Here is a 26,663-nt window from a genome sequence, read left to right as displayed (position 1 = left end):
ATTCTACTGGCAATGTTTTATTTATTGAGCTGGGTGGTGAGCACACAGATGTGTGTATAATTCTTTTTATGTCTTAACTATTTCAAAACACTTTTAAAAAAGGGGGGAGGGCAGAGTGAGTTTGAAAACTTGTGACAGTTTTTTATCTTAAAAACATAAGTATTTTTTATGAATATCAGCAGCCAGAAAGCAGGAAATACAGTATTGTTAACATTTATTGAGCACATACTATGTCCTAGTTTTAAATAACTTATTAACATGTACTAACTTATGTTACCCTTCCAACAATGCTACCAGTGAGGTAGGTACTATCATTATCCTTATTTTAATGAGATGAAAAAATTGAAGTCAGATTAAGTAAATTATTTAAAGTCAAATAATTTATAAAGGGGAAAAACTAGATTGGAATGAAGCACTCTGGTTTCAGGACATGTACATATGAAACCCAACACCCTGTAATACCTCCCCCAAGAGGTGAAGGATGAGTCAGATTTGCAGAGGTGGGCCAAAATCTTTCACGCATCTTCTTGTTACATTCCTTAGAGGTTTACATGCAGTTAAACAGGGAATTAAAAGTAGCTTTCTTGTGACGTTGACAGAAAAAGAGATGATGTGTTTGGCAGCAGTTTCAAAGAAATATTTAAATATATGGGTTTGACTCCCTTGGACTGGTTGAAGGGGAAGGACCAGGTGATAACAGAGGGCTCTACGTATCATGTAAACTTCCTTGGCAAGGAGGGTGGAGTTAGGGAAGGAGTGAAGACTTTCCGAAGGTCAAGTCATCTCGCCGAGTTGGGGTTTTTCTCCTGCTTGGATTGGGAAACTATAAAAACACGGTTTGGGATTACTGCTGTTGCTGCTGCTCACTAGATCACAGTTACTCCGGGACAGATCTCAGTTCAGGATTGCTGGGTAAGGAATTCCCAGGTGGGATTCGCGCCCAAGCGAGGCGGAAGCGCAGCGGGAGAGCTCTAGATTGACAGCTGGACCTACCCACCCCTGCGCCGCAGCGTGCTCCCGTGGAGGACCGCCGCCAGGGGGCGCCAACGCCCGGATGGGCCGCTCTGTCTCGTCCCCTGCCTGCTCCCCGCCCCTCGCTCCCCCGGGCGAGCAGAGAAGGCGGAAGTAGGGGCGTCCGCGGTTGGGTCTCGGGCTCCCGGGGGACGCAGTAACGGCGGCCTTCAGGTCAAGAGACTGGCGTCCTGGCCCACTCGGCTTGGAATGCGGTGCCTTTCTCGCCTGGCACCTTGGCTGAGTGGAGTTCTGCGGCCGGGCGTAGTCGGCGGCCCAGCGGACCGGAGCGGTGAGTCTCCTTCTGACGGCTCCCGGCGGTGGCGGCCTCTCTCCCCACGGGCTGGGATGCCTCCTCCTCTCCTGTTTCTCACTTGGGGACGCCGCCCCTGGCCCCTAGCTTCCCACGGGTTGGGGACGCCGCCTCCTCTCCCCTGGGTTCCCACAGGTTGGGGACGCCGCCCCCTGTCTCCTCACCTCTGCTCCGCCGGCCCGTGGGGACCACCTCCCCGGCTCACTCCATCCCCCAGCTGGAATCTCGCGCCAACTTTCTCGGCCCGACTTCCTCCACCCCGCGCATTCCCCTTCCCAGAAAAGGAAATCGCCTCCTGTATTTTCCCGTCGCTCGGATGTTACCGGCTTAAAAAAAAAAAAAAAAAAATCCCCTTTAGGATTTCAGCGACTCCCTCTGTCACTGTCATGGGAGAGCTATTTTTGGGTTCTCTGTTGAACTCGGTAGACGTCCCAGGCAGCAAGTTTTTTTTTTTTTAAAGAAAAGGTTCAGCTGACACGAATGTTTCCTCCCCCGCCCCTGCACGCGGGAGTTCTAGCGATTGTTCCAGACGCTGGGTTGATAAAGCTGTTCCTAGTATTTGGCTTCAGGGGAACTCCAGCTGAGTTACGACTGTCTTGAATGTGAACAGAAAGCACCTACAAATTTTAGGAGCTTCATTCAACGTATAGTATTTGCGTGTTTTCTCTGGTTTCTTGGGAGTGTAAATCACTAAATGTCTTGCTACACAGGCATAGAAACAAGAAAAACTTGAAATTCTGAGTGTTGGCCTTGTGAACCTGGCCACTGGTATTTTATCCACTCCCCTGTGATTACTCGGGAAGGGAGAAGGGGCTTTTCTGATGTTGATGTGGGAGTGGGGTGAGGACGCTGTGGCTTCTTTTGTGACTCAAGGAAGGAATGTGTCTCAGGCCCTTGTTGCCCATGTGATGATCAGAGTTTCAACCTGCACGCACTATATACATTACAGTATTTAAGAATTGTAACTTGAAGTCTTTTCTGTGACAAATTTGGATACGTGATGCTGATAAATTTTTGGCCACTTAGATTTTGAAAGAAGTTCAAATCTTTGCCTCCTGGAGGAGAACAAATCATGCCTAGGAAGGGGAATGTCCCCTCAAATTTGTGTTCAAAAATCAGGCATAGCAGTTGACTCTTTTGCAGCACCTTGGCCCTTGCAGCCCTTTTGCAGGTCTTTGCAATTTTAAGAATAGATCTTAAGGATTTGGTAAATAGTTCTTGTTTCTAAAGCTAGTAGCAAATTAAAGGTAATTTCTCAGTGTTTTGTATTATGTGGTTTTACTTTAAAACTTAAAATTGACCAGTTGAAGACATAACTTACTGATTTCTTTAGCTTGGTACGTTTCTCTCATTAGTATCTGTTGATCTTAAAGGAACAAAGTTTTGTGTATCGCCCTACTCCCCCTCCCACAAGATATTTAACAGTATACTCTTTGGAGCATAATATATAACCCCATACTAATAGGTGAATTTAAGCCATGATTTCTTATAAGGTTATTTTTGATATTCATTTTGCAGTCAAAATAAGTTGGCAGTGGTTACATCCCACAATATTTAATTAAGGCAGTGCTTACTGTACTAGACTCACAATTACAAAGAGGGAATTACAGTCAGGAAGCTCTTAACGTACTAAGGAACCATTTAACCTTTGTGCTGTCTCTTCTGTTAATTCATATAGAAAGCCACATGAATTCTGAATGTTAGAATAGAAAAGAGGCCAAAGAAATCTTTATTTGAAGGTAAGAATATCTGTTCACTCTTATTTATTTTAGCTTATGTAAAGCCAAGCGTACCTCTGTAGCATCTCATGAAGTGGATACCTAAGGCACCATATGAGGTTTAAAAAAAAAGGTACTAATAGAGCATAGTATTTTCTACACGGTTGCCAGATCATCATCTTCTTTTTTTTTTTTAATAAATTTATTTATTTATTTATTTATTTTTGGCTGCGTTGGGTCTTTGTTGCTGCACGCGGGCTTTCTCTAGTTGCAGCGAGCGGGGGCTATTCTTCCTTGCGGTGGCTTCTCTTATTGCCAAGCATGGGCTCTAGGTGCGCAGGCTTCAGTAGTTGTGGCTCGTGGGCTAAATAGTTGTGGCTTGCGGGCTCTAGAGCGCAGGCTCAGTGGTTGTGGCCCATGGGCTTAGTTGCTCCGCAGCATTTGGGATCTTCCCTGACCAACGCTCGAACCCGTGTCCCCTGCATTGGCAGGTGGATTCTCAACCACTGCGCCACCAGGGAAGCCCCCAGATCATCTTCTATAGCTGACTCTAAGCACTTTTTGGGTTTTTTTCTTGGTGTTAATTAAAATAGTTACTCACTGTAGTTAAGAAAGTGATTTTCAATTAAGTCATCACAGTCCCTAAAAGTAAAGGGAAAAAATGTTTTAACTTGCCAAAAAGAAAGAGTAAACCTAAAAATACTGAATGGCACTCAGAATACTGCTTTAGCTTAATTTTGCCTTTGCAGTATAGTTACATGGGACTACATACTGTAGACAGAGTGACTACCTAAAAAAGTTTATTTGAAAGATGTAAAGCTTCTGTATTACTTCTTAAAGCATGAAAAATAATGGCATCTATATTTTTAAGAGTGCTCACTTTCATGTCTTGACACTGCATTCCTGCAGTGGAATTCCTTTTAAGGAATTGTGACTGATTAGACAGATTTTCTTAGTAACACATTTGCTATAAAAGGTCTCTAAATCTAAAGACCTTCAAGTCTTTTGGACTGGATAGCAAGAGGGCAGTGTATCAACTATCCAATAAACTGAATTTTAACTGGACATTTGGGGAGAAAAGGTAGACTTAGCTCAGGGACTTCTGCTTTTGTCTCCTGGCTAGCATTTTGATATATGCTGTACAACCAAACAAATATTAATTTCTCAAAAGTGATTTTACTCTAAAAAAATAAAATGGTTAAAGTTTCAAAAGGTAACTATACCTGGAATTATCAAAGGTATATAAAATGTGTTCTCTCATACTTACTCTGCTTTTGGGAGTGGGAATTATAAAGCCTTTGATATTGGATATCAAAACATATCATATTGGATAACCAGCATCTATCAGAAACTATACAAAATTATATACTTTTTGACCTAATAATTCTACTTCTAAGAAATTTAACTAAGGTAGTAATTGAACACAAAAATGTATATGGGAAGAAAAATAACAAAGGATATAAACCCTAGTATAGCATTACAGTGTTATCTATCAACAGATTTGGAGGGTATAACAGGGGCCTTATACCCCATCCTGGAGCACAGGCATAATAACTAGTTCTGCTGTTTGCCAGTATCTTGCCATCCCTTCCTTTTTATCAACTTGTACTGAGTCTTCCACGGGATTCTGTATTAGTTATAACAAGGCTTTGCAAACTGTTTTTAACTTTTCAAAAATACTATATCGAAACTAAAAAAGTAAAACAAAACGCCAGTTTTTCTTTACTGATTTTTTGGAATTCTGTCAACCCAACCTGATAACACTGGACAGCTCATGTTTAACAGAAGCTGTGGTCAGCATCTTAGTCTAGTATAATAAAAATAAATGGAAAGAAATTTTAAATTCAGCTTTATAGACAAAGTTGTCAAAACATAGACAAACATAGGATAGTACAAATTGCACAGGCTCTGGGGGGAAGTAGTCTTGGGTTCTGATTCTAACTCTGTTTCTTATTAGTTGGGTAATCCTTGGCAAGTTACTTAGCCTTTTAAAGCTTCAGAGTTTCCACTTTGATAATGGGGTGGGAGGGCAATAAAATGGTTAAATAACTCTGTAGAGCTACACATAATAACAACTCATTTTTACTTCCAGGCACAGTTCTAAGTGCTTTGCACATATTAACACATTTAATCCTCTCGGTAATTCTGAGGTGGATTCTTTTGTTACCCCCATTTACAGATGAGGAAACTGAAGCACAGAAAGGTTATATAGTTTGCCCAGGTCATACACCAAATGATGGAGACAAGAGTTAAACCCAGATCATCCGATTCCAGCATCTAAGCTCTTCACCACTTCATGATATTGCCTCTCCAGCCAGAACAGTGCCTCATCCTTTGTAGGTGGCCATCAAATGCTACTCAAAATCTTTTTGAGAAGAAGAAAAAGGTATCTATAGTGGTAAAAAATAGAGGATTACTGTCTTAACCCACTATTTGACATGGTGGCAGCCAGGATTTTTATATAAAAATGAGACAGGCGGGGGATACATTGTCTACCATATTGGCTGGAGGCTTACATTCTATTTTCTAGAACTCTGGTTGACGCTTGAACAACATAGGTTTGAACTGCATGAGTCCACTTATACGTGGATTTTTTCCAATAAATACTACAGCACTACATTATCAGAGGTTGGTTGAATCAGTGGATATAGAACCACAGACACAGAGGGCAAACTGTAACGTTATTTGTGGATTTTTGAGTGCTTGGGTGTCGGCACCCCTAACCCCTGTGTTCAAGGGTCAACTGTATATCTGGCACATAGTGGGAATTTTCCTTACGTGTAATTACCTGCAAGAGAGACCTGGTTAATTAGGCTGTGAATTGCTTTTAGACCTTAGCTTCTCACTTGTAAATTCTGGTAATGGTTTAGAATTTGAAAGCATCCCACCTACCATGAAAGCAATAGTTTTCCATAGGCAAACAAAACCTCACTTGTTTTTCCAGTCATTAGTAATGAAACATAGTCACTTGACACGACTGAAGGCACGAGGACATACAGATATACTTTTTCAATTCCGTTCTTTCTGCGTAATAGAAATTGCCACACTGAACATTTGGAGGTACAGTTGACCCCTTGAACAACACAGGTTTGAACTACACAGGTCCACTTAAACGCAGATTTTTTTCAGTAAAGGATCTGTGGTTATTGCCTCCGAGGATGTGGACCTTTGGGAACAGAGGACCAACTCGGATTTTCTATTGCGTGGGGGTCGGCATCCCTAACACCTGCCTTGTTCAGGGCTCAACTGTAGTCAATAGAGTTTTAGATCTAGAAGAAGAAACTGAGATCCAAATGGTTAGTTGCCCAAAATCACACATCTAATAGTTTCTCAGGATCATCTGATCCCTTGTGCATTGCTCGTCCTCGCACTGCCTGCTGGCCGTGCTGTTCTCTTCAGCTCTGGATACTTGAAGGAAGTTCAGCAGCATAATTAAGTTCTTCAGCAGCTGCCTAATGAACACCTGTTAGGCGAAAGAGCTCGTGCTGAGTACTGAGGAAATGAAAATTCTTGAAACTCCAGTCATAGAAAACAGACATTTAAACAGATAATTATGCTAATTATTACAGTTGAGGTATCTTTCTTCTTTTAACCTTATATTCCATCCTTCTACTAGATCATGAACTCCTTAACTTGTAAAATAGTAGTCATGAAGCAAAGCTGAAAAAACTTTGAAAGTTTTCTGTAAATAATATTAACAGAGCTAATGTTTGTCAACTAGAAGGTGGCTTGCATAGATAGCTATGATATATGTGTGTGTGTGTGTGTGTATATGTGAAGGCACTTTTTGTCTTGCTATTTCTTCAGAGCAGTCGATAATCACGTTACTATGAGTCTGCTACACTGTGAAAACAGCTGTGGATCCAGCCAGTCTGAGAGCGGCTGCTGTGCTGCCATGGCCGCCAGCTCCTGTGGTGCTGCTGCAAAAGATGACAGTGTGAGTGGAACGGCCAGCACAGGGAATCTTTCCAGCTCTTTTATGGAAGAGATCCAGGGGTATGACGTGGAATTTGACCCACCCCTGGAAAGCAAGTATGAATGCCCCATCTGCTTGATGGCATTACGGGAAGCAGTGCAAACACCATGCGGCCACAGGTTCTGCAAAGCCTGCATCATCAAATCAATAAGGTACGTGAGCATAAGAATGAACCTGTAACAACCAAATAGAACATTATTACATAGAACACAGGGCATCCCAAGAATAGTCTTATACATAAAAAGCTACTTCAGGAAAAAGAACACTGGACAGAAAACTGAGAAATTTACATTCTTATTCCAGTTCCTGCTGTAGTATGAAAGGTAATTACTATGTCCTCTCCTCCTTTGACCCTCAGATAAATAAACAATAAGTAGCTACTTCTACTTAAAGCAGTTGTATTGTAGACTAGAGTGTGTCTCTAAGCTTTAAGAAAATAATTTAAAATAATGTACCTTAAATGATGATCCTACTAGAATACGATAATCTCAACCATACAAATAATGCTGACTTTATGAGTAATCATTATTCTCATTTTAGCCACATTAAATTTTGTCTGCTACCTGCTGCCTATGGACAGCTGTAAAATAACCAGTATTTTTAAAGAAAGTATTGATTGATGGCTCTGCCTTCATAATATATCCAAAATTCAATGCCTGCCTCACCCTGTTCTGAATCACCATCAGCTCTCTCACAGGCCCCCCTACTTCCACCCTTGCCTTCTTCCAGGCTGTTCTCAATATAGCAGCCAGAATGAACCTGGTAAAATAAGTAAGATGATGTCATCTCTGCTCAGAGCATTGCAGCAGGTCATCTGGGAGTAAAAGCCAAAGCCCTTGTAAGGCCTTATATGATAGGTCCATAAATTTTCTGATCATTTCTCTATTAAGCTCCCCTCCCCTCTACCAATTCACTTTTTGCTGTTCCTTGAACTTGTCAAGCATGCTCTTGGGGAGTTGGCTTCAGCTGTTCTCTCTGCATCTTACTTCAGCTAACTGCTTAGTCAGTGCCCTTTACTCCCTCCAGTGTGGCTCAGATCTCACCTTCTCGTAGGTACCTTGGCTACCCTGTTTATACCGCAGCGTGCCTTCCCCCACCTCTCCCCACACTCTCTATCTCCCTTACCTACCTTTTTTTCTTTAACACTTTTCATATTTAAAAATACAGATAATTTGTGTGTTTATTGTCTGCTTGCTCACCTGGAGTATAAGCTCCTTGAGAGCAGGGGTTGAGATCTATTTTAGTTCTTGATATTTCCTAAGTGCTGGGAATAGCACCTGATACCTAGTAGGTGCTCAGTAAATCACGATTGCATCAACTGAATGAAAGTATATGGGGTTTCCACAAATGATTAAAATTCATCTCCTAAGAAATAGATACATTTTACTATAATTCAAAAGTTAGATGGGAATATTTTTAGGTGACTGAGGAGTTCTATACAGGACAAAAAAATGGAACAAGTGGGGGAATTTTAGGTTCTTCAACTAATAAGCATCTAGTCATATTGGTGAAATCATTTTTAAGTAGGTTAGCTGGCTATTCACTCATCTTGTAAGTTTTTTTTCTTTCGACTTTTAAATTAACTTTTTTTTTTTTCCTTGTGGCATCTTTGTCTGGTTTGGTATCAGGGTAATGCTGGCCTCATAAAATGAGTTTGGAAGTGTTCCTTCCTCTTCTGTTTTTTAGAAGAGTTTGAGAAGGATTGGTATTAATTCTTCTTTAAATGTTTGATAGAATTCACCGGTGAAGCCATCTGGTTCTGGACTTTTGTTTGTTGGGAGGTTTTTGATTACTGATTCACTCTCCTTGCTAGTAATGTAGTCTGTTCAGATTTTCTGTTTCTTTATGGTTCAGTCTTGGTAGGTTGTATGTTTCTGGGAATTTATCCATTGCTTTTAGGTTGTCAAATCTGTTGCCATATAACTGTTCATAGTAGTCTCTTTTGATCCTTTGTATCTGTGGTATCAGTTGTGATGTCTCCTCTTTCATTTCTGATTTTATTTGAGTCCTCTCTTTTTTTTTTCTTGTTAGTCTAGCTAAACTTTTCTATAAAATTTGAATTTGTGGTAACTACATCCATACCTGGGAATTGGCTTAATTTAAGTTACAAGGGAGCATGTGTCTTGTTTCAGTTTGGGGGAAAGATATGTTACCCAGTGGTGAATTGGCAATATCTCTTTAGGGTTGGTTTTCTCATCCTCCACACTATTGGCATTTTGAGCCAGATGCTTCTTTGTTGTGGAAGAATGTCCAGGTGTTGTAGGGTGCTTAACAGCATTCCTGGCCTCTGCTCACTGGATGGTGAGCAGTTGTGAGACCCAGAGCAGTTGTGAGACCCAGAGTGTCTCCAGACGTTGCCAGATGTCCCCTGGAGTCAAAATTGCCCTAGTTGAGACCACTGGTTTAGGGTATACATGAGAGCAGTGTTAAAGGCTCACCTTTTTTTTCTGTTTATAATGATTTTCAGTTTATATTGTATTTAGGTAGAAATAGGACCATATTATGGATCGTTGATTTTCCTGTAGGTGGAGGTGTACAGAAAAACCCAAGTGTCACCCATGCCCAGGAAGGTAGCTAATCTTTAGCAGTTTTTTAATAGCAAGATAATTCATGAAAGTAGTGGAACAGTGGTCTGAAAAGGAAGTAAAACCTACAAAAGGAAGTGTGAGGCTTTTTTTTTTTTCTATCTCCCTCTAAGCTAGAAATGACCACTTACTTCAACTTTAACGTTCTTAAAGGAATGGCTCGGAAATTTCTCATCGGTTATAGTCATTCAGAGAATCAAAAGGCAGCATCTCAATCCAATTCCATTTTCCTTTGGAGTGATTGCTAATGCGGTGGATAATGGTTTCCAGTTTACTTTGAAAGGTTCTTATTTTCTCTTAGATATCCATCACTTACGTTTGGGGAATATATTTCAATAAACTTGTTTACGTCCCTGGTTCTCAAAAAATATTCGACAGTAGAATAATAACATCATGCAGTGTGAGAGAGGCCCTATAAAGATTGACTGTGTCGGTCATCTTTTGTAGTTCTAAGGCATTTGACAGCAGACTCCCATTTTCAGCACCTTTACGTGCACAAGAACCACCACTGTTGCTTTACACGTAGGAGGTGTGCAACAAATGTTTGAGTGATTGACGCTCTGTAGCCTATCTGACCTGCCACATTTCGTGAGTGAAGATGGAAACATCCCAAAAAGTTAAAGGGGAATGACAGACACCCAAGCTTCCTGGGGATAGTTTTTCCCATCGTAAGATGGAATAAACCATTGGGAAGCAGGACATAGAGGTCCTTTAACTCCTGATTGCATTGTATGTACCCTAGACATAAAAATAAAGGAAACCTTTGTTGCCCATGAGCCAGTGTTGATGACTGTTCAAAGTAAACCTTAAAATGTGGCCTCGTGGGGCTACGTACTGCCAATTGGTTCATTTTTACTTATGACTAATAACTATAGACATGTTATTAGTGTATTCTGAGCAGCATATAATTAGTTACATCTCCCTAGTATGTTGAATAGCTGCTGATAGAACAGAGGCCTGCTAGACTGCCAAAATTCCCATCCTTAACTTTCACTTCATTTGTGGTGTTCAAAATATGATTTTATTCAATTAATTTCTCATTTTTTGGTTGGAATCTATCCCACAATCTAAAATCCCATACTGGTTTTTGATAGATAATCCATATGGTGCTAGTTGTATCCATTTCATAAAAGAATGGTTCATAAACTGTCTATAAAAGGACAGTTTATTTTAGTGATATTATACAATATAACATGTTAATTTATTTTCTATAGGAAATAAGTGGAGAATTTATATGTGGTGAATTAAAGTTGTGTGTATTTTCTAATGTGAATGTTTGTTTAAATCTACCAAATATATGTATTTTATTTGTTTCTTTTAGAGATGCAGGTCACAAATGTCCAGTTGACAATGAAATACTGCTGGAAAATCAACTATTTCCTGACAATTTTGCAAAACGAGAGATTCTTTCTCTGATGGTGAAGTGTCCAAATGAAGGTTGTCTGCACAAGATGGAACTGAGGCATCTTGAGGTATTAAAGTTATTTTCTAGCTGTTAGCATATAGGCAGGGAAGTTCCTAGAGGATAGGAATTTTGCTGTGTCCATCTGGATATTGCCAGTGCCTAGCATATAGTGATTGGTTAGCAAATTCTTGCTGAATTAATACCAACCCTTTCCCTTTCATTATTGAGTATAAATATAAGTAGAAACCAGAAATTTCTTTTTCCGTCTACTCTGGCTTTGCCCCAGTGATGATAAAAAATAAATCAGTATTCTATAAGTTTTTTGGGTGAGCATTATCTGCAGTAAAACTGAAGAGCATTTTAAATACAAGTGTCACATTTTAATTCCATAGCTTCATTTCTCTCAGTTTGAAATAAGCAGCAAGTCCCATGTAGCCATCATCTTAGCGCCTTCGTCTTAGCACCCTCATACTTTTTTCTTTGGTTTTCTAAATTATTCATTTTATTATGAACTATAATATAGTTCTCCTATAGCTTGAGATTAACTGAGGCCACGAGATAAAAGAATTTGCTTTTAAATTAATCAATCCTTAGTGTGGTGGTTTTACAAGAAGTTAAATATTGCTTATGTTCCATTTGAAATTAAGCATTTAAAATATATTTGTAACTTGCCCCCTTTACTTAGCTCCTTTTGGAGGAGCGGCCTTTTCGACACTACTAAATTGATAATGAGAAAATCTGACTTCTTTCCAACTCTCTTCCCTAATTGGATACATGAACCTGAAAAGTCACATCCTTTGTATAAACTTTCAATTCACAACCATTCTTTGAAAAAAACCCATTAAGGCCTTCATATTGTGGTTCTGTGGTATGTACTAGACAAAGTAGGTTCAGTGGACAGTTCTATAGAAGAGAACAGTATATTCTTAGAAGAGATTATATTTAGATATCTTAAGGATTGGCAAATACTAATTGATAATTTTTTTCATCATAGGATCATCAAGCACATTGTGAGTTTGCTCTTATGAATTGTCCCCAATGCCAACGTCCCTTCCAAAAATGCCAACTTAATATTCACATTGTCAAGGAGTGTCCAAGGAGACAGGTTTCTTGTGTAAACTGTGCTGTATCGATGGCATTTGAAGATAAAGAGGCATGTACTAACTTGGATTTGTTAATTCCACTACTATTTTTTTTTAATGTTCAGTGGAGGGGGTTAGCAGTAGATGGAGATGTTTATCCAGTTCTGAGTCCGTATTATAAGTTGTGAGAAGACTGATTTTTAAGAAAGTAAGTTCAATAAACCATTCTAGTAAATGAGTGTAGAGTTTACATTTTCATCTCTTTCTGAGAAAGCATTGTTTCTGCTGTTTACCACAGTAGTAGATCTACAAGTAACAAAAGTTTTTAGGAAAGGTATATGCTGATCTGTTTCCCTATGTGATATTTTAATGACCAGTCTTGGATTAGAGACAAATAAATAAAATAATTACTGTGTAAGACTTATATTTTTCTCTTTAAAAAAGAGAATGAGTTGTTAAAACTTTTAGGAGATTAAATTAAATCCTACAAAGTGTGTTCCTTTGGTGATAATTCATCAAACACACATATGAATTCACTTTTCTGTACTTATGTTATACTTCAATTAAAACATTTATTTTTAAAAAGAAACTTCATGGCACTTGACAGCAGCATGATCATAGAATATTTTTCCCATTTATAAACTGGGATGTAGAGAGATTAAGAGATAAATTTTATATTAATATTATCAATGGCAAAGCTAGCACTGAGATCCTAGATCCTGGATCCGTATCCTATGTCCTTTTTACTAAAATAGTGTACATACAATTTATGTTCTTTTGTAACTATTAAGATACTTCCTTCAACTGTATTTTTTACAAGTTTATCTTGTTAATTTTCCCTACTTTCTTAAGAGATCAAGCATATTATGCTCATTAAGTTGATGAATTATTCAAAAAAATGTCAGCTAACTTGCTAGAAAGTCTGAGGCATAATTAGAGCAAATTGGTGTCTTCTTAAACTTCAGTAAATTAAATGGATCTAACCAGAAGAGTTAATTATTTCTTAAATTTTTTGTATTCTAGAAAACAAGGCTCATCTTTCTGGGGCCTTTGAGAACATGGGCCTCCTGCCCTAATCATGCTTCTGTTCTTTACCCTCCTGATAAGAGTTTTAATTGAATCATGCTGCTGCTGGAAGTTTTTGGAAAGGTGTCTTTGGAGAATTATAATGTTGTTAAATGATGCCCAAACAGTCACAGATGCATCTTTTGTATACTGTCATATTCTTTTAAAGAGCTGGAGGGTGAGATGAATCTCATTACTACACTGGCAAAGGGAGAGAAAATAACCTTTATAGATTATTCTCACATTTTTGTTTTACACACATCAAAAAAAAATAGGTTGGTTTTACCTTTTCAGGTTTTCTCACTTTTTTTCTTATATTTCTTTAATAAAATTTAGATTCATGACCAGAACTGTCCTTTGGCAAATGTCATCTGTGAATACTGCAACACCATGCTCATCAGAGAACAGGTACAATGATTCCCTTTCATAAATCAGTATTTCCATAAATAGGTTAAAGAAGTGAATTAGGTTTTTAATTGAAAACTTAAATCAATAAGGCAAAATGAACACAGGTTGAAGAAGAATTAAAACTGTGAATTTTAAATGCAAATCAGAATCACAATGAGGTATCACCTCACACACTATCATCAAGAAGTCTACAAATAACATTCTGGAGAGGGTGTGAGGAAAAGAGAACCCTCCTTCACTGTTGGTGGGAATGTAAATTGGTGCAGCCACTATGGAAAACAGTATGAAGTTTCCTTAAAAAACTAAAAATAGAACTACCATATGATCCAGCAATCTCACTCATGGGCGTATATCCCCAAAAGATGAAAACTCTTAATTGAAAAGGTACACGGGGAATTCCCTGGCGGTCTGGTGGTTAGGACTCTGTGCTTTCACTGCCGAGGGCAAGGTTCAGTTCCTGGTCGGGGAACTAAGCTCCTGCAATCTGCACGGCATGGCCAAAAAAAAAGCAAAGGTACATGCACCCCAGTGTTTATAGCAGCATTATTTATAATAGCCAAGACTTCGAAACAACCGATTGGTTTAAGAAGATGTGATATATATAGATAATAGAATATTACTCAGCCATAAAAAAGAATGAAATACTTCCATTTGCAGCAACATGGATGGACCTAGAGAATATTATACTAAGTGAAGTAAGTCAAAGACAATTGCTTTATGTTACCACTTATATATGGAATCGAAAAAATACAAATGAATCTTATATACAAAACAAATAGACTCACAGACATAGAAAACAAACTTAGGGTTACTAAAGGGGAAAGGGAAGTGTGGAGGGATAAATTAGTATAGATTAACAGATACCAACTACTATACATAAAATAGATAAGCAACAAGGATATACATAGCACAGTAGGGAACTATATTCAATACCTTGTAACAACCTATAATGGAAAGTAATCTGAAAAATATAAATATATACATAGCTGAATCACTTTGCTATATACTTGAAACTAACACAGTATTGTAAATCTATATTTCAATTTTAAGAAAACTGAATTTTTTCAAATAATTTAATATAATGAATAATTTCAGAAAGAACAAAATACTCAGCCCTTGAGTACTTAAAATTCCTAAGTCATTAACATAATACCTGTGTTTATGTATATTCATAGAAGTTCCAAAGCCAAGTAATTTTTAGATAAAAATAATTTAAAATGCTCATTTAAACACCAAAAACTTTATAAGAAATATCAGTACGTCTTTAGACTCTGTGAAATAAGGATCTTAGGTATCCAGAAACCAGTTGAAAGAGTAAGAACAATGAAATAGAAGGAAACAAGTCTATTCAGTAGCAGGACGTTATTTGTAGCCGTGTCCCTGAGGCATGTTGGGAGATTTTGAGATTTCCAGGATCTGTAGCCCCTCTGTTCAGTTGCCTGTAGACCACTGATGGGGCATCATCAGAAGTAGTAGTTATATTAGAAAACTATTCATTTTTTTTATTAATAGAGAAAGGAAGATTCCATGTGATTGCTATCTTCTGACATTTGGAGGGTTTACCCACAAAATATGAATATTAGTCACTAAATATTTATACACTCATGAAATCTGCAAACCCAGAGATCATAATTGATTCCCTTACTAAGTAGGAACAAGCAAAACCTGTCCCTCAACTAAACTTTTCCATTCATTTGTTAACAGAGTCCTTTAGTTTTTTTTCCAACAGGGCCTTAATTTGAAGGTGTAAGTAACTTTTTGCTTGTGAAGTCTCACCTCCCGGGTTTTTCTTTTTGCTCTGTTTTAATACTTAAAGGAAACCACAGAGCACATCTAAAATCCAGCAAAAGTAAAACTTAATGTAGGAAAAAAACCCTAGGTTTAGAGTCAGAAAACCTAGATTTTAACCCTGACTGTGCCACTAACTTGCCCAGTGATCTCTGACAAGAAAGTGGACATTCTAGATCAGGGATCAGCAAACCAGCCCACCAGCCAAATCTGGCTGCTGCCTGCTTTTTTAAATAAGTTTTATTGGAACACAGCCATGCCCATGTGTTGTATGTGGCTGGTTTTGTGCCACAATGGTAGAGCTGAGTACTTGGGACAGAGTCCATAGGGCTTACAAGGCTGAAAGTATTTACTATATGACCCTTCACAAAAAATTTTGTTGACCACTATTCTAGATTATGCAAAATGAAGGATTGGATTAAATGGTCTCTGATGTTGTTTCTGCCTGAAATATCTATGATTACAGCTAAACTAAATTTCTAAAGGAAATTTAGTACCATTTTCAAAGAACATGATTCTACATAATGGATCTTACCTTAAAGAATGTTTTTTTAGAGTCCCCAAATCAAAGCCTGAGACTTTCTTTAAAACTTTTATTAAAGTGCTTAAAATATCCTCTAACATCTGAGTCTCCCCATTGTAGTCAAAGCATGCACAGGTTAACAAAAAGTAAGAAGATTTATGAAAGGTGGTCATGAGGGAAAGACAGGGTGCAGTCAGTGGCTCTAACGTATACAGTTTACTGAATAGGGATTCAGTGGCCTGGACCACAGTGAGAGTCTTAGTTGGGTCATGGTTGACATCAGAAGGTACTTTTTCTTTAAAATGCCGCTAGAGGGTGCCAGTTCCCCGGCAATAGGAATAAATTCATTTTCTTGAAATGAATTTTGAGTGATTTGGGGGCATGGTATGAGACGTTGATATTTCCTTTCTTTGTGACTTTTGGAAATAAATAGCATTTTTTTTAAGTTGATAAAATACATTTTATGTTGATGCAAAGCCAGTCTAAATCAGCTAAGTCTAAATTATAAAATAAGCTTAACAGCTGCAAAACAACTTTTATATATATGCATTAGCCAATCTAAATTAATCCAGCCAGGTATTGCTTTGAAGAGGCCCTTGGATACCTGGAGTTAATTTGAAAATGAAGAAAAAATTGCTTAAGAACATCATATTGCAGTTCCTGTTCAACACAGCTATGTATTGGATTGGCCAAAAAGTTCGTTCGGGTTTTCCATAAAATGGTCAGAAAAACCCGAACGAACTTTTTGGCCAACCCAATGTGATACCTGTGAATTCACCTCCTCCCAAGAGTCTACAGCTACACATGGAACAACTTCCTCTTATAAAAACCTGAAGGCTGGCTGAGTAATAACTACACATTAGGCAAATGAGAAGAAAATCACATCAAAGTGGGTAGGAAAGGCTAGGAAACAATCTCACCATATACCCACAAGCAGGAGGGAACTCAAACCCTGGAGCTTCTCCCTGAGGACTGAAGGGTCCAAACCCACTCCTCAGGCATTTCAACTATTAAGACATACACTGGAGAGATAAGCTCCCCAAATATCTAACTCTGAAAACCAACAGGGCTCATGTTCCTAGACCCACCAGACTCTAGTGATCTTGGAAGCTGCTCTTTTTTTTTTTCTTTTTAACATCTTTATTAGAGTATAATTGCTTTACAATGGTGTGTTAGTTTCTGCTTTGTAACAAAGTGAATGAGCTATACATATACATATATCCCCATATCTCCTCCCTCTTGCGTGTCCCTCCCACCTTCCCTATCCCACCCCTCTAGGTGGTCACAAAGCACTGAGCTGATCTCCCTGTGCTATGCAGCTGCTTCCCACTAGCTATCTATTTTACATTTGGTAGTGTGTATATATCAGTGCTACTCTCTCACTTTGTCCCAGCTTACCCTTCCCCCTCCCCGTGTCCTCAAGTCCATTCTCTGTGTCTGCATCTTTATTCTTGTCCTGCCCCTAGGTTCTTCAGAACCTTTTTTTTTTTTTTAATTCCATGTATATGTGTTAGCATATGGTATTTGTTTTTCACTTTCTGACTTCACTCTGTATGACAGACTCTAGGTCCATCCACCTCACTACAAATAACTCAATTTTGTTTCTTTTTATGGCTGAGCAATATTCCATTGTATATATGTGCCACATCTTCTTTATCCATTCATCTGTCAATGGACACAGGTAGCTTCCACATCCTGGCTATTGTAAATAGAGCTGCAATGAACATTGTGGTACATGAGTCTTTCTGAATTACGGTTTTCTCAGGATATATGCCCAGTAGTGGGATTGCTGGGTCGTATGGTAGTTCTATTTTTAGTTTTTTAAGGAACCTCCATACTGTTCTCCATAGTGGCTGTATCAATTTACATTCCCACCAACAGTGCAAGAGAGTTCCCTTTTCTCCGCACCCTTTCCAGCATTTATCGTTTCCAGATTTTTTGATGATGGCTATTCTGACAGGTGTGAGGTGATACCTCATTGTAGTTTTGATTTGCATTTCTCTAATGATTAGTGATGTTGAGCATCCTTTCATGTGTTTGTTGGCAATCTGTATATCTTCTTTGGAGAAATGTCCATTTAGGACTTCTGCCCATTTTTGGATTGGGTTGTTTGTTTCTTTGATACTGAGCTGCATGAGCTGCTTGTAAATTTTGGAGATTAATCCTTTGTCAGTTGCTTCATTTGCAAATATTTTCTCCCATTCTGACGGTTGTCTTTTCATCTTGTTTATGGTTTCCTTTGCTGTGCAAAAGCTTTTAAGTTTCATTAGGTCCCGTTTGTTTATTTTTGTTTTTATTTCCATTTCTCTAGGAGGTGGGTCAAGAAGGATCTTGCTGTGACTTATGTCATAGAGTGTTCTGCCTATGTTTTCCTCTAAGAGTTTTATAGTGTCTGGCCTTACATTTAGGTCTTTAATCCATTTTGAGTTTATTTTTGTGTATGGTGTTAGGGAGTGTTCTAATTTCATTCTTTTACATATAGCTGTCCAGTTTTCCCAGCACCACTTATTGAATAGGCTGTTTTTTCTCCCTTGTGTATCCTTGCCTCCTTTATCAGAAATAAGGTGACCATGTGTGCGTGGGTTTATCTCTGGGCTTTCGATCCTGTTCCACTGATCTATATTTCTGTTTTTGTGCCAGTACCATACTGTCTTGATTACTGTAGCTTTGTAGTATAGTTTGAAGTCAGGGAACCTGATTCCTCCAGCTCCGATTTTCTTTCTCAAGATTACTTTGGCTCTTTGGGTTCTTTAGTGTATCCATACAAATTGAAATTTTTTGTTCTAGTTCTGTGAAAAATGCCATTGGTAGTTTGATAGGGATTGCATTAAATCTGTAGATTGCTTTGGGTAGTATAGTCATTTTCACAATGTTGATTCTTCCAATCTAAGAACATGGTACATCTCTCCATCTGTTTGTATCATTTTTAATTTCTTTCATCAGTGTCTTACAGTTTTCTGCATACAGGTCTTTTGTCTCCTTAGGTAGGTTTATTCCTAGGTATTTTATTCTTTTTTGTTGCAGTGGTAAATGGGAGTGTTTCCTTAATTTCTCTTTCAGATTTTTCATCATTAGCGTATAGGAATGCAAGAGATTTCTGTGCGTTAATTTTGTATCCTGCTACTTTACCAAATTCATTTATTAGCTCTAGTGTTTTCTGGTAGCATCTTTAGGATTCTCTGTGTATACTATCATGTCATCTGCAAACAGTGACAGCTTTACTTCTTCTTTTCCAATTTGGATTCCTCTTCTTTCTTTTTCTTCTCTGATTGCTGTGGCTAAAACTTCCATAACTATGTTGAATAATAGTGGTGAGAATGGACAACCTTGTCTTGTTCTGGATCTCAGAGGGAGTGGTTTCAGTTTTTCCCCATTGAGAACGATGTTGGCTGTGGGTTTGTCATATATGGCCTTTATAGTGTTGAGGTAGGTTCCCTCTGTGCCTACTTTCTGGAGAGTTTTTGTCATAAATGGGTGTTGAATTTTGTCACAAGCTTCTTCTGCATCTATTGAAATGATTATATGGTTTTTATCCTTCAGTTTGTTAATATGGTTTATCACATTGATTGATTTGTGTATACTGAAGAATCCTTGCATTCCTGGGATAAACCCCTCTTGATCATGGTGTATGTCCTTTTAATGTGTTGTTGGATTCTGTCTGCTAGTATTTTGTTGAGGATTTTTGCATCTATGTTCATCAGTGATATTGGCCTGTAGTTTTCTTTCTTTGTGACATCTTTGTCTGGTTTTGGTATCAGGGTGCTGGTGGCCTCGTAGAATGAGTTTGGGAGTGTTCCTCCCTCTGCTATATTTTGGAAGAGTTTGAGAAGGATAGGTGTTAGCTCTTCTCTAAATTGATAGAATTCTCCTGTGAAGCCATCTGGTCCTGGGCTTTTGTTTGTTGGAAGAGTTTTAATCACAGTCTCAATTTCAGTGCTTGTGATTGGTCTGTTTATAATTTCTGTTTCTTCCTGGTTCAGTCTCGGAAGTTTGTGCTTTTCTAAGAATTTGTCCATTTCTTCCAGTTTGTCCATTTTATTGGCATATAGTTGCTTGTAGTAATCTCTCATGATGCTTTGTGTTTCTGCAGTGTCAGTTGTTACTTCTTTTTCATTTCTAATTCTGTTGATTTGAGTCTTCTCCCTTTTTTTCTTGATGAGTCTGGCTAATGGTTTATCAATTTCATTTATTTTTCTCAAAGAACCAGCTTTTAGTTTTATTGATCTTTGCTATTGTTTCCTTCATTTCTTTTTCGTTTACGTCTGATCTAATCTTTATGATTTCTTTCCTTCTGCTAACTTTGGGGTTTTTTGGTTCTTCTTTCTCTAATTGCTTTAGGTGTAAGGTTAAGTTGTTTATTTGAGATGTTTCTTGTTTCTTGAGGAAGGATTGTATTGCTATAAACTTCCCTCTCAGAGCTGCTTTTGCTGCATCCCATAGGTTTTGGGTCCTCGTGTTTTCATTGTCACTTGTTTCTAGGTATTTTTTGATTTCCTCTTTGATTTCTTCAGTGATCTGTTGGTTATTAAGTAGTGTACTGTTTAACCTCCATGTGTTTGTATTTTTTACAGATTTTTTCCTGTAATTGATATCTAATCTCATAGTGTTGTGGTCGGAAAAGATACTTGATATGATTTCAGTTTTTTTAAATTTACCAAGGCTTGATTTGTGACCCAAGATAATGATCAATCCTGGAGAATGTTCCATGAGCACTTGAAAAGAAAGTGTATTCTGTTGTTTTTGAATGGAATGTCCTATAAATATCAATTAAGTCCATCTTGTTTAATGTGTCATTTAAAGCTTGTGTTTCCTTATTTATTTTCATTTTGGATGATCTGTCCATTGGTGAAAGTGGGGTGTTAAAGTCCCCTACTGTGATTGTGTTACTGCCAGTTTCCTCTTTTATGGCTGTTAGCATTTGCCTTATGTATTGAGGTGCTCCTGTGTTGGGTGCATAAATATTTACAATTGTTATATCTTCTTCTTGGATTGATCCCTTGATCATTATGTAGTGTCCTTCTTTGTCTCTTCTAACAGTCTTTATTTTAAAATCTATTTTGTCTGATAAGAGAATTGCTGCTCCAGCTTTCTTTTGATTTCCATTTGCGTGGAATATCTTTTTCCCTCCCCTCACTTTCAGTTTGTATGTGTCCCTAGGTCTGAAGTGGGTCTCTCGTAGACAGCATATATACGGGTCTTCTTTTTGTATCCATTCAGCCAGTCTGTGTCTTTTGGTTGGAGTATTCAGTCCATTTACATTTAAGGTAGTTATCGATATGTATGTTCCTGTTACCATTTTCTTAATTGTTTTGGGTTTGTTATTGTAGGTCTTTTCCTTCTCTTGTGTTTCCCGCCTAGAGAAGTTCCTTTAGCATTTGTTGTAAAGCTGGTTGGTGGTGCTGAATTCTCTTAGGTTTTGCTTGTCTGTAAAGGTTTTAATATCTCTGTCGAATCTGAATGAGATCCTTGCTGGGTAGAGTAATCTTGTTTGTAGGTTTTTCCCTTTCATCACTTCAAATACGTCCTGCCACTCCCTTCTGGCTTGCAGAGTTTCTGCTGAAAGATCAGCTGTTAACCTTATGGGGATTCCCTTGTATGTTATTTGTTGTTTTCCCTTGCTGCTTTTAATATTTTTTCTTTGTATTTAATTTTTGATAGTTCGAGTAATACGTGTCTTGGCGTGTTTCTCCTTGGATTTATCCTGTATGGGACTCTCTGCGCTTCCTGGACTTGATTAACTATTTCCTTTCCCATATTATGGAAGTTTTCAACTATAATCTCTTCAAATATTTTCTCAGTCCCTTTCTCTTTCTCTACTTCTTCTGGGACCCCTATAATTCGAATGTTGGTGTGTTTAATGTTGTCCCAGAGGTCTCTAAGACCATCCTCAATTCTTTTCATTCTTTTTTTATTCTGATCTGCAGTAGTTATTTCCACTCTTTTATCTTCCAGGTCACTTATCCGTTCTTCTGCCTCAGTTATTCTGCTATTGATTCCTTCTAGAGAATTTTTAATTTCATTTATTGTGTTGTTCATCATTGTTTGTTTGCTCTTTAGTTCTTCTAGGTCTTTGTTAAACCTTTCTTGTATTTTCTCCATTCTATTTCCAAGATTTTGGATCATCTTTACTATCATTACTCTGAATTCTTTTTCAGGTAGACTGTCTATTTCCTCTTCATTTGTTTGGTCTGGTGGGTTTTTACCTTGCTCCTTCATCTGCTGTGTGTTCCTCTGTCTTCTCATTTTGCTTAACTAACTGTGTTTGGGGTCTCCTTTTCAGCGGCTGCAGGTTTGTAGTTCCCGTTGTTTTTGGTGTCTGTCCCCAGTGGCTAAGGTTGGTTCAGTGGGTTGTGTAGGCTTCCTGGTGGAGGGGACTAGTGCCTGTGTTCTGGTGGATGAGGCTAGATCTTGTCTTTCTGGTGGGCAGGACCGCGTCCGGGGGTGTGTTTTGGGCTTCCTGTGACCTTATTATGATTTTAGGCAGCCTCTCTTCTAATGGGTGGGGTTGTGTTCCTGTCTTGCTAGTTGTTTGGCATGGGGTGTCGAGCACTGTAGCTTGCTGGTCATTGAATGGAGCTGGGTCTTAGCATTGAGATGGAGATCCCTGGGAGAGCTTTCGCCATTTGATGTGACGTGGAGCTGGGAGGTCTCTGGTGGACCAGTGTCCTGAACTCGGCTTTCCCACCTCAGAGACACAGGCCTGACACCCGGCCCGAGCACTAAGACCCTGTCAGCCACACAGCTGTTCTCCCAGGTACCAAGCTGATCCTCTCACAATCATTTTACACTGAATCAGGCTTTTTCAAATGCCAATCTGATCATCTCATTCTTCAGCTGCAGATATTTCAATGACATCTTATTGTTCCTAATTATTCTTTCCAGTGGTGGACCAACAGTGGGGCAGGGAGAGTGGTTTGTCCAAGCTAAAATCCAGCTGGAGGATGTCCGTAAATATCATTTTAATCTTTGTGGGCTAACTGGTTTCTGTTGCAACTATTCACTCAGCCATTGTAACAGAATCAGCCACAGACAGTATATGATTTTGTTTAGATGAAGTGTAACTCTTCATTTCAAGTGTGATCTTGTCAAACTAGACTATGATATGCAGGGGAAAACATTTTTCAACCTTTGTTTTGGTTTTCAGATGCCTAATCATTATGATCTAGACTGTCCTACAGCCCCAGTTCCATGCACATTCAGTGCTTTTGGTTGCCATGAAAAGGTAAGGTTTTTTTTTTCCTTTTAATTCTTGAATATAGATCAAGAACATTAAGTTATATAGTGTAGTGGAGGATACCAGTGGGATTGGAGATGGCCAACACACATTGTTTATGTGGTCTTAAGCTCCAAGAAATTGGGACTCAGAATATTGATTTGGGGAAGTAGTTGGTGATGATAATGGGAGGTGTGATTGTGATCATATAGAGTGTACAGGAAAGAGAAGTAGACCAGGAAAGGAGCTATGAATGAACAGTCTCAGACATTGTTGAAACAGGCAAGGAGAAGATATTGTTATGATCTCCAAAATTAGTTTCAAGACCTAGTGATCAGTTGTGTCAAATGTCTGAGAAGGGAGCATTGTTTATGATAAGTTGATCTTTCTGGAGAGTGCGATTACACTTCGGCTTTTCCACTGTGCCTTTTTATCTGACTTTTTTTACAGTAAGTATGTGTTTAATAATTAAAAAAATAAAATGAGCAAATAGTGTATAGTATGGTTACACTTTGTGAGAAAATTCTGTATTGTTTGTGTGCGTAGAGACAAAGACTTAAAGGAAATGTATCAAAATGTTAATGGTAGTTAGGTGAGATGATAGGTAACTTATTTTCTTTTTGATCATCTACACTTTCTATTTTTCTATAATATACATGAATTACCCTTACAATAAAAATTGTTATATGATTTTTTTTTTCATATAACAGGCTATTCTTGATGATCTTAGAGGAGTATGAAGACAGGGAAGATTCCACTTTGCAAGAGATTTGTAAAAATAAGTGAGGGATTGGGGGCAGGCAGTGCAGGTGGACTCCTCTTGGTTATAAAAGGAAAAGGGAGAAAATGATATTAGCTAGAGGGAGATACAAGATCAATAGAGAGGTTTGCCCCTTTTTTTAAACAGGAAAGACTTTACTAATTCTATTCTGAGGGGAAGGGTTAAGAGGAGAGAATGTTTGAAGATAAAGGAGAAAGGGGATAGCTAAGCAAAATCTCTGAGGTGTTGAAAAGGGGCAGGTGCCAGTTAGAGCCCAGGTGAAGCATTAATCTAGGACAAGAGGAGAGTCAGCTCTGAATCAGAAAAGAAGGACGAGTATAGATCCTGATACTTTTACAGGTGGGAGGGAGGTTTTTTCTGAGTCCCTGAACGAGTATTCAGCAGATAGCCTCTCGGTTTTTCAGGGAATTAGGAGGCAAGATCATCTTACTGGATCGAGAATCTGATGAAGTCAAAGAAGGTTGTAGGGGATTGAGGGAAGTGATGACATGACTTAAAAACCTTTTATTTGGCTTGGCTAGGTCCCTTTCCTGGTGCTCACGTCTCTGTTCCTAACCTAAGGCCTGTGCTTGATTTTCAGATGCAGAGGAATCACTTGGCACGCCACCTGCAAGAGGATACCCAGTCGCACATGAGAATGATGGCCCAGGCTGTTCAGACTTTAAGCCTTGCGATAGCTCCCGCACCTCAGCGTGGCATGCTGCCATGTGATTCTACCTCTCTGCCCCGGGTTTCCTCTGGGTGTCACTCAGAGGTCCAGAATTTCCAAGAAACCATTCAACAGTTAGAGGGTCGCCTTGTAAGACAAGACCATCAAATCCGGGAGCTGACCGCAAAAATGGAAACTCAGAGCACGTATGTAAGTGAGCTAAAACGAACTATTCGAACCCTTGAGGACAAAGTTGCTGAAATAGAAGCACAGCAGTGCAATGGAATTTACATCTGGAAGATTGGCAACTTTGGGATGCACTTGAAATCTCAAGAAGAGGAGAAACCTGTTGTCATTCACAGCCCCGGATTCTACACAGGCAAACCTGGCTACAAACTATGCATGCGCCTGCACCTGCAGCTACCGACTGCACAGCGCTGTGCCAACTACATATCCCTCTTTGTCCATACAATGCAAGGAGAGTATGACAGCCACCTCCCTTGGCCCTTCCAGGGTACGATACGCCTTACCATCCTTGATCAGTCTGAAGCACCTGTAAGGCAAAACCATGAAGAGATAATGGATGCCAAACCAGAGCTGCTTGCCTTCCAGAGACCCACAATCCCACGGAACCCCAAAGGGTTTGGCTATGTGACTTTTATGCATCTGGAAGCCCTAAGACAAAGAACCTTCATCAAGGACGACACGTTATTAGTACGCTGTGAGGTCTCCACCCGCTTCGACATGGGCAGTCTTCGGAGGGAGGGTTTTCAGCCACGAAGTACTGACTTGGGGATATAGCATCCCCTGATTTGTTTAAGAAACAAAAAACAGAAAAAACATGTGGAGAAAACTTGCCCTGTTTTCAATAACATACAAACAAAAAAAGCAATGGGGAAGATATTATACCCACCAGTGAATGTGGTTAGAGAGGCCACTTACCACTTTCCTGTTAAAAATATCTGAAGCAGTTTTCTCAGGAATGTAGTGTTCCATGCCTTTTCAAAATTGTTACACTCAAAGTGCCTGTGGCCTACTGCAGCAGTTGTTTGTCTAGTAGGATATCTCTTTGTTTTATTTTCATGGGCTCTTGCTCCAGGGGGGTTTATTGTCAAACCCAGGGTTGGAATAGTAAAGCTCAAACCTTTTAATAATAATGGAAGTTCCATAAAATTTCCACGTATTTTTATAGTGTTAGATGCAATATATTAAACTTGAGAATCACTACCGCCTCGTGCTGGTGCCAGCAAGAAGAATTACTACTCTTGAGTTCTCATTTTATTTGACCTCCTATAGATTTCAGAGGATTTGAACCATAATCCTTGGAAAGTTTAAGTTCTCATTAACCCTGTTTTTTCCGCCTGCAGGGTGTTATTAAGGATATTCAGGGACTAGTTTAAACCCTAAATATAACCTTACTAAGTGTGGATGTGTTGTTTGTTGAATAATTCTTGTTTAATTGTTTCATTGTACCTTGCTTACTTATTTCCTTGAGGCTACAAAGTAGCATCTTGTCCAGAGTTGAGAACTCTGAGAACCATATGGAAACCGGCTGCTGGGTGTTATGCTATAAATCCCTTTTGTCTAGTCCAGGCAGAGTGAATTCCACAGCCCTACCTATGTTCTCTGTTGCCTAATGGTGTAGGACAGGGAGATGCACACACATAATCACCAACATAAAAATTTTAAATGGCTCAAGTAGTCAACCAATAGGGCAGCTCATTGGTGGTGAGAAAAGCTATTTGAGCCAGAAATTTTCAGCTCTTTTGAACACCTTCTGGTTTAGTTCAATTAATGGAAGAAAATTGCTGTCCTAAACGCAGAATTTCTTAATACTTGGGAGATCATTGGTGTACCTGAGAGGTCACCAAGCCAAGGTTGGAAGTCATAGTGATTATATCAGGACTTGGCTGGAGTGGGTGGCTTTAGTCCAACAGTTCATACCTGAGGAGGATCATGTGGAATGTATTGAAGTGGCCAATTGTTACGAATAGGGAGAGATGGTTTTTGTGCCACTATATATTTGTTAAAAGCCTATAGATGTTAAAGATTATGGTGAAATGTAGTTCTCAGGGAGTCCCACAACTAGTATAGGCTCTTATAAAGAATCTGAGAGGACCCATACACCATGCTGTTTACACAAGAT

At 38.8% G+C, this 26,663-nt stretch overlaps 1 protein-coding gene across 1 annotated transcript; it reads left to right on the top strand.

Moving 5' to 3' along the window:
- Positions 1-1,223: 1,223 nt before the first annotated feature.
- On the top strand, positions 1,224-25,921 carry TRAF6 (TNF receptor associated factor 6). The gene is made up of 8 exons (XM_061203251.1): positions 1,224-1,303; positions 5,222-5,428; positions 6,850-7,170; positions 10,925-11,075; positions 12,003-12,161; positions 13,492-13,563; positions 23,019-23,096; positions 24,449-25,921. Exons 2-8 carry the CDS (start codon positions 5,394-5,396, stop codon positions 25,316-25,318), a joined length of 1,686 nt encoding a protein of 561 aa, XP_061059234.1. The 5' UTR covers positions 1,224-1,303; positions 5,222-5,393; the 3' UTR covers positions 25,319-25,921.
- The last annotated feature ends 742 nt before the right edge of the window (positions 25,922-26,663 follow it).

Source organism: Eubalaena glacialis, chromosome 10, assembly GCF_028564815.1.
Source record: "Eubalaena glacialis isolate mEubGla1 chromosome 10, mEubGla1.1.hap2.+ XY, whole genome shotgun sequence".
NCBI lineage: Eukaryota > Metazoa > Chordata > Mammalia > Artiodactyla > Balaenidae > Eubalaena > Eubalaena glacialis.
The sequence above is the reverse complement of the archived record's forward strand: the minus strand, read 5'-3'. Positions and strand labels throughout refer to the sequence as shown.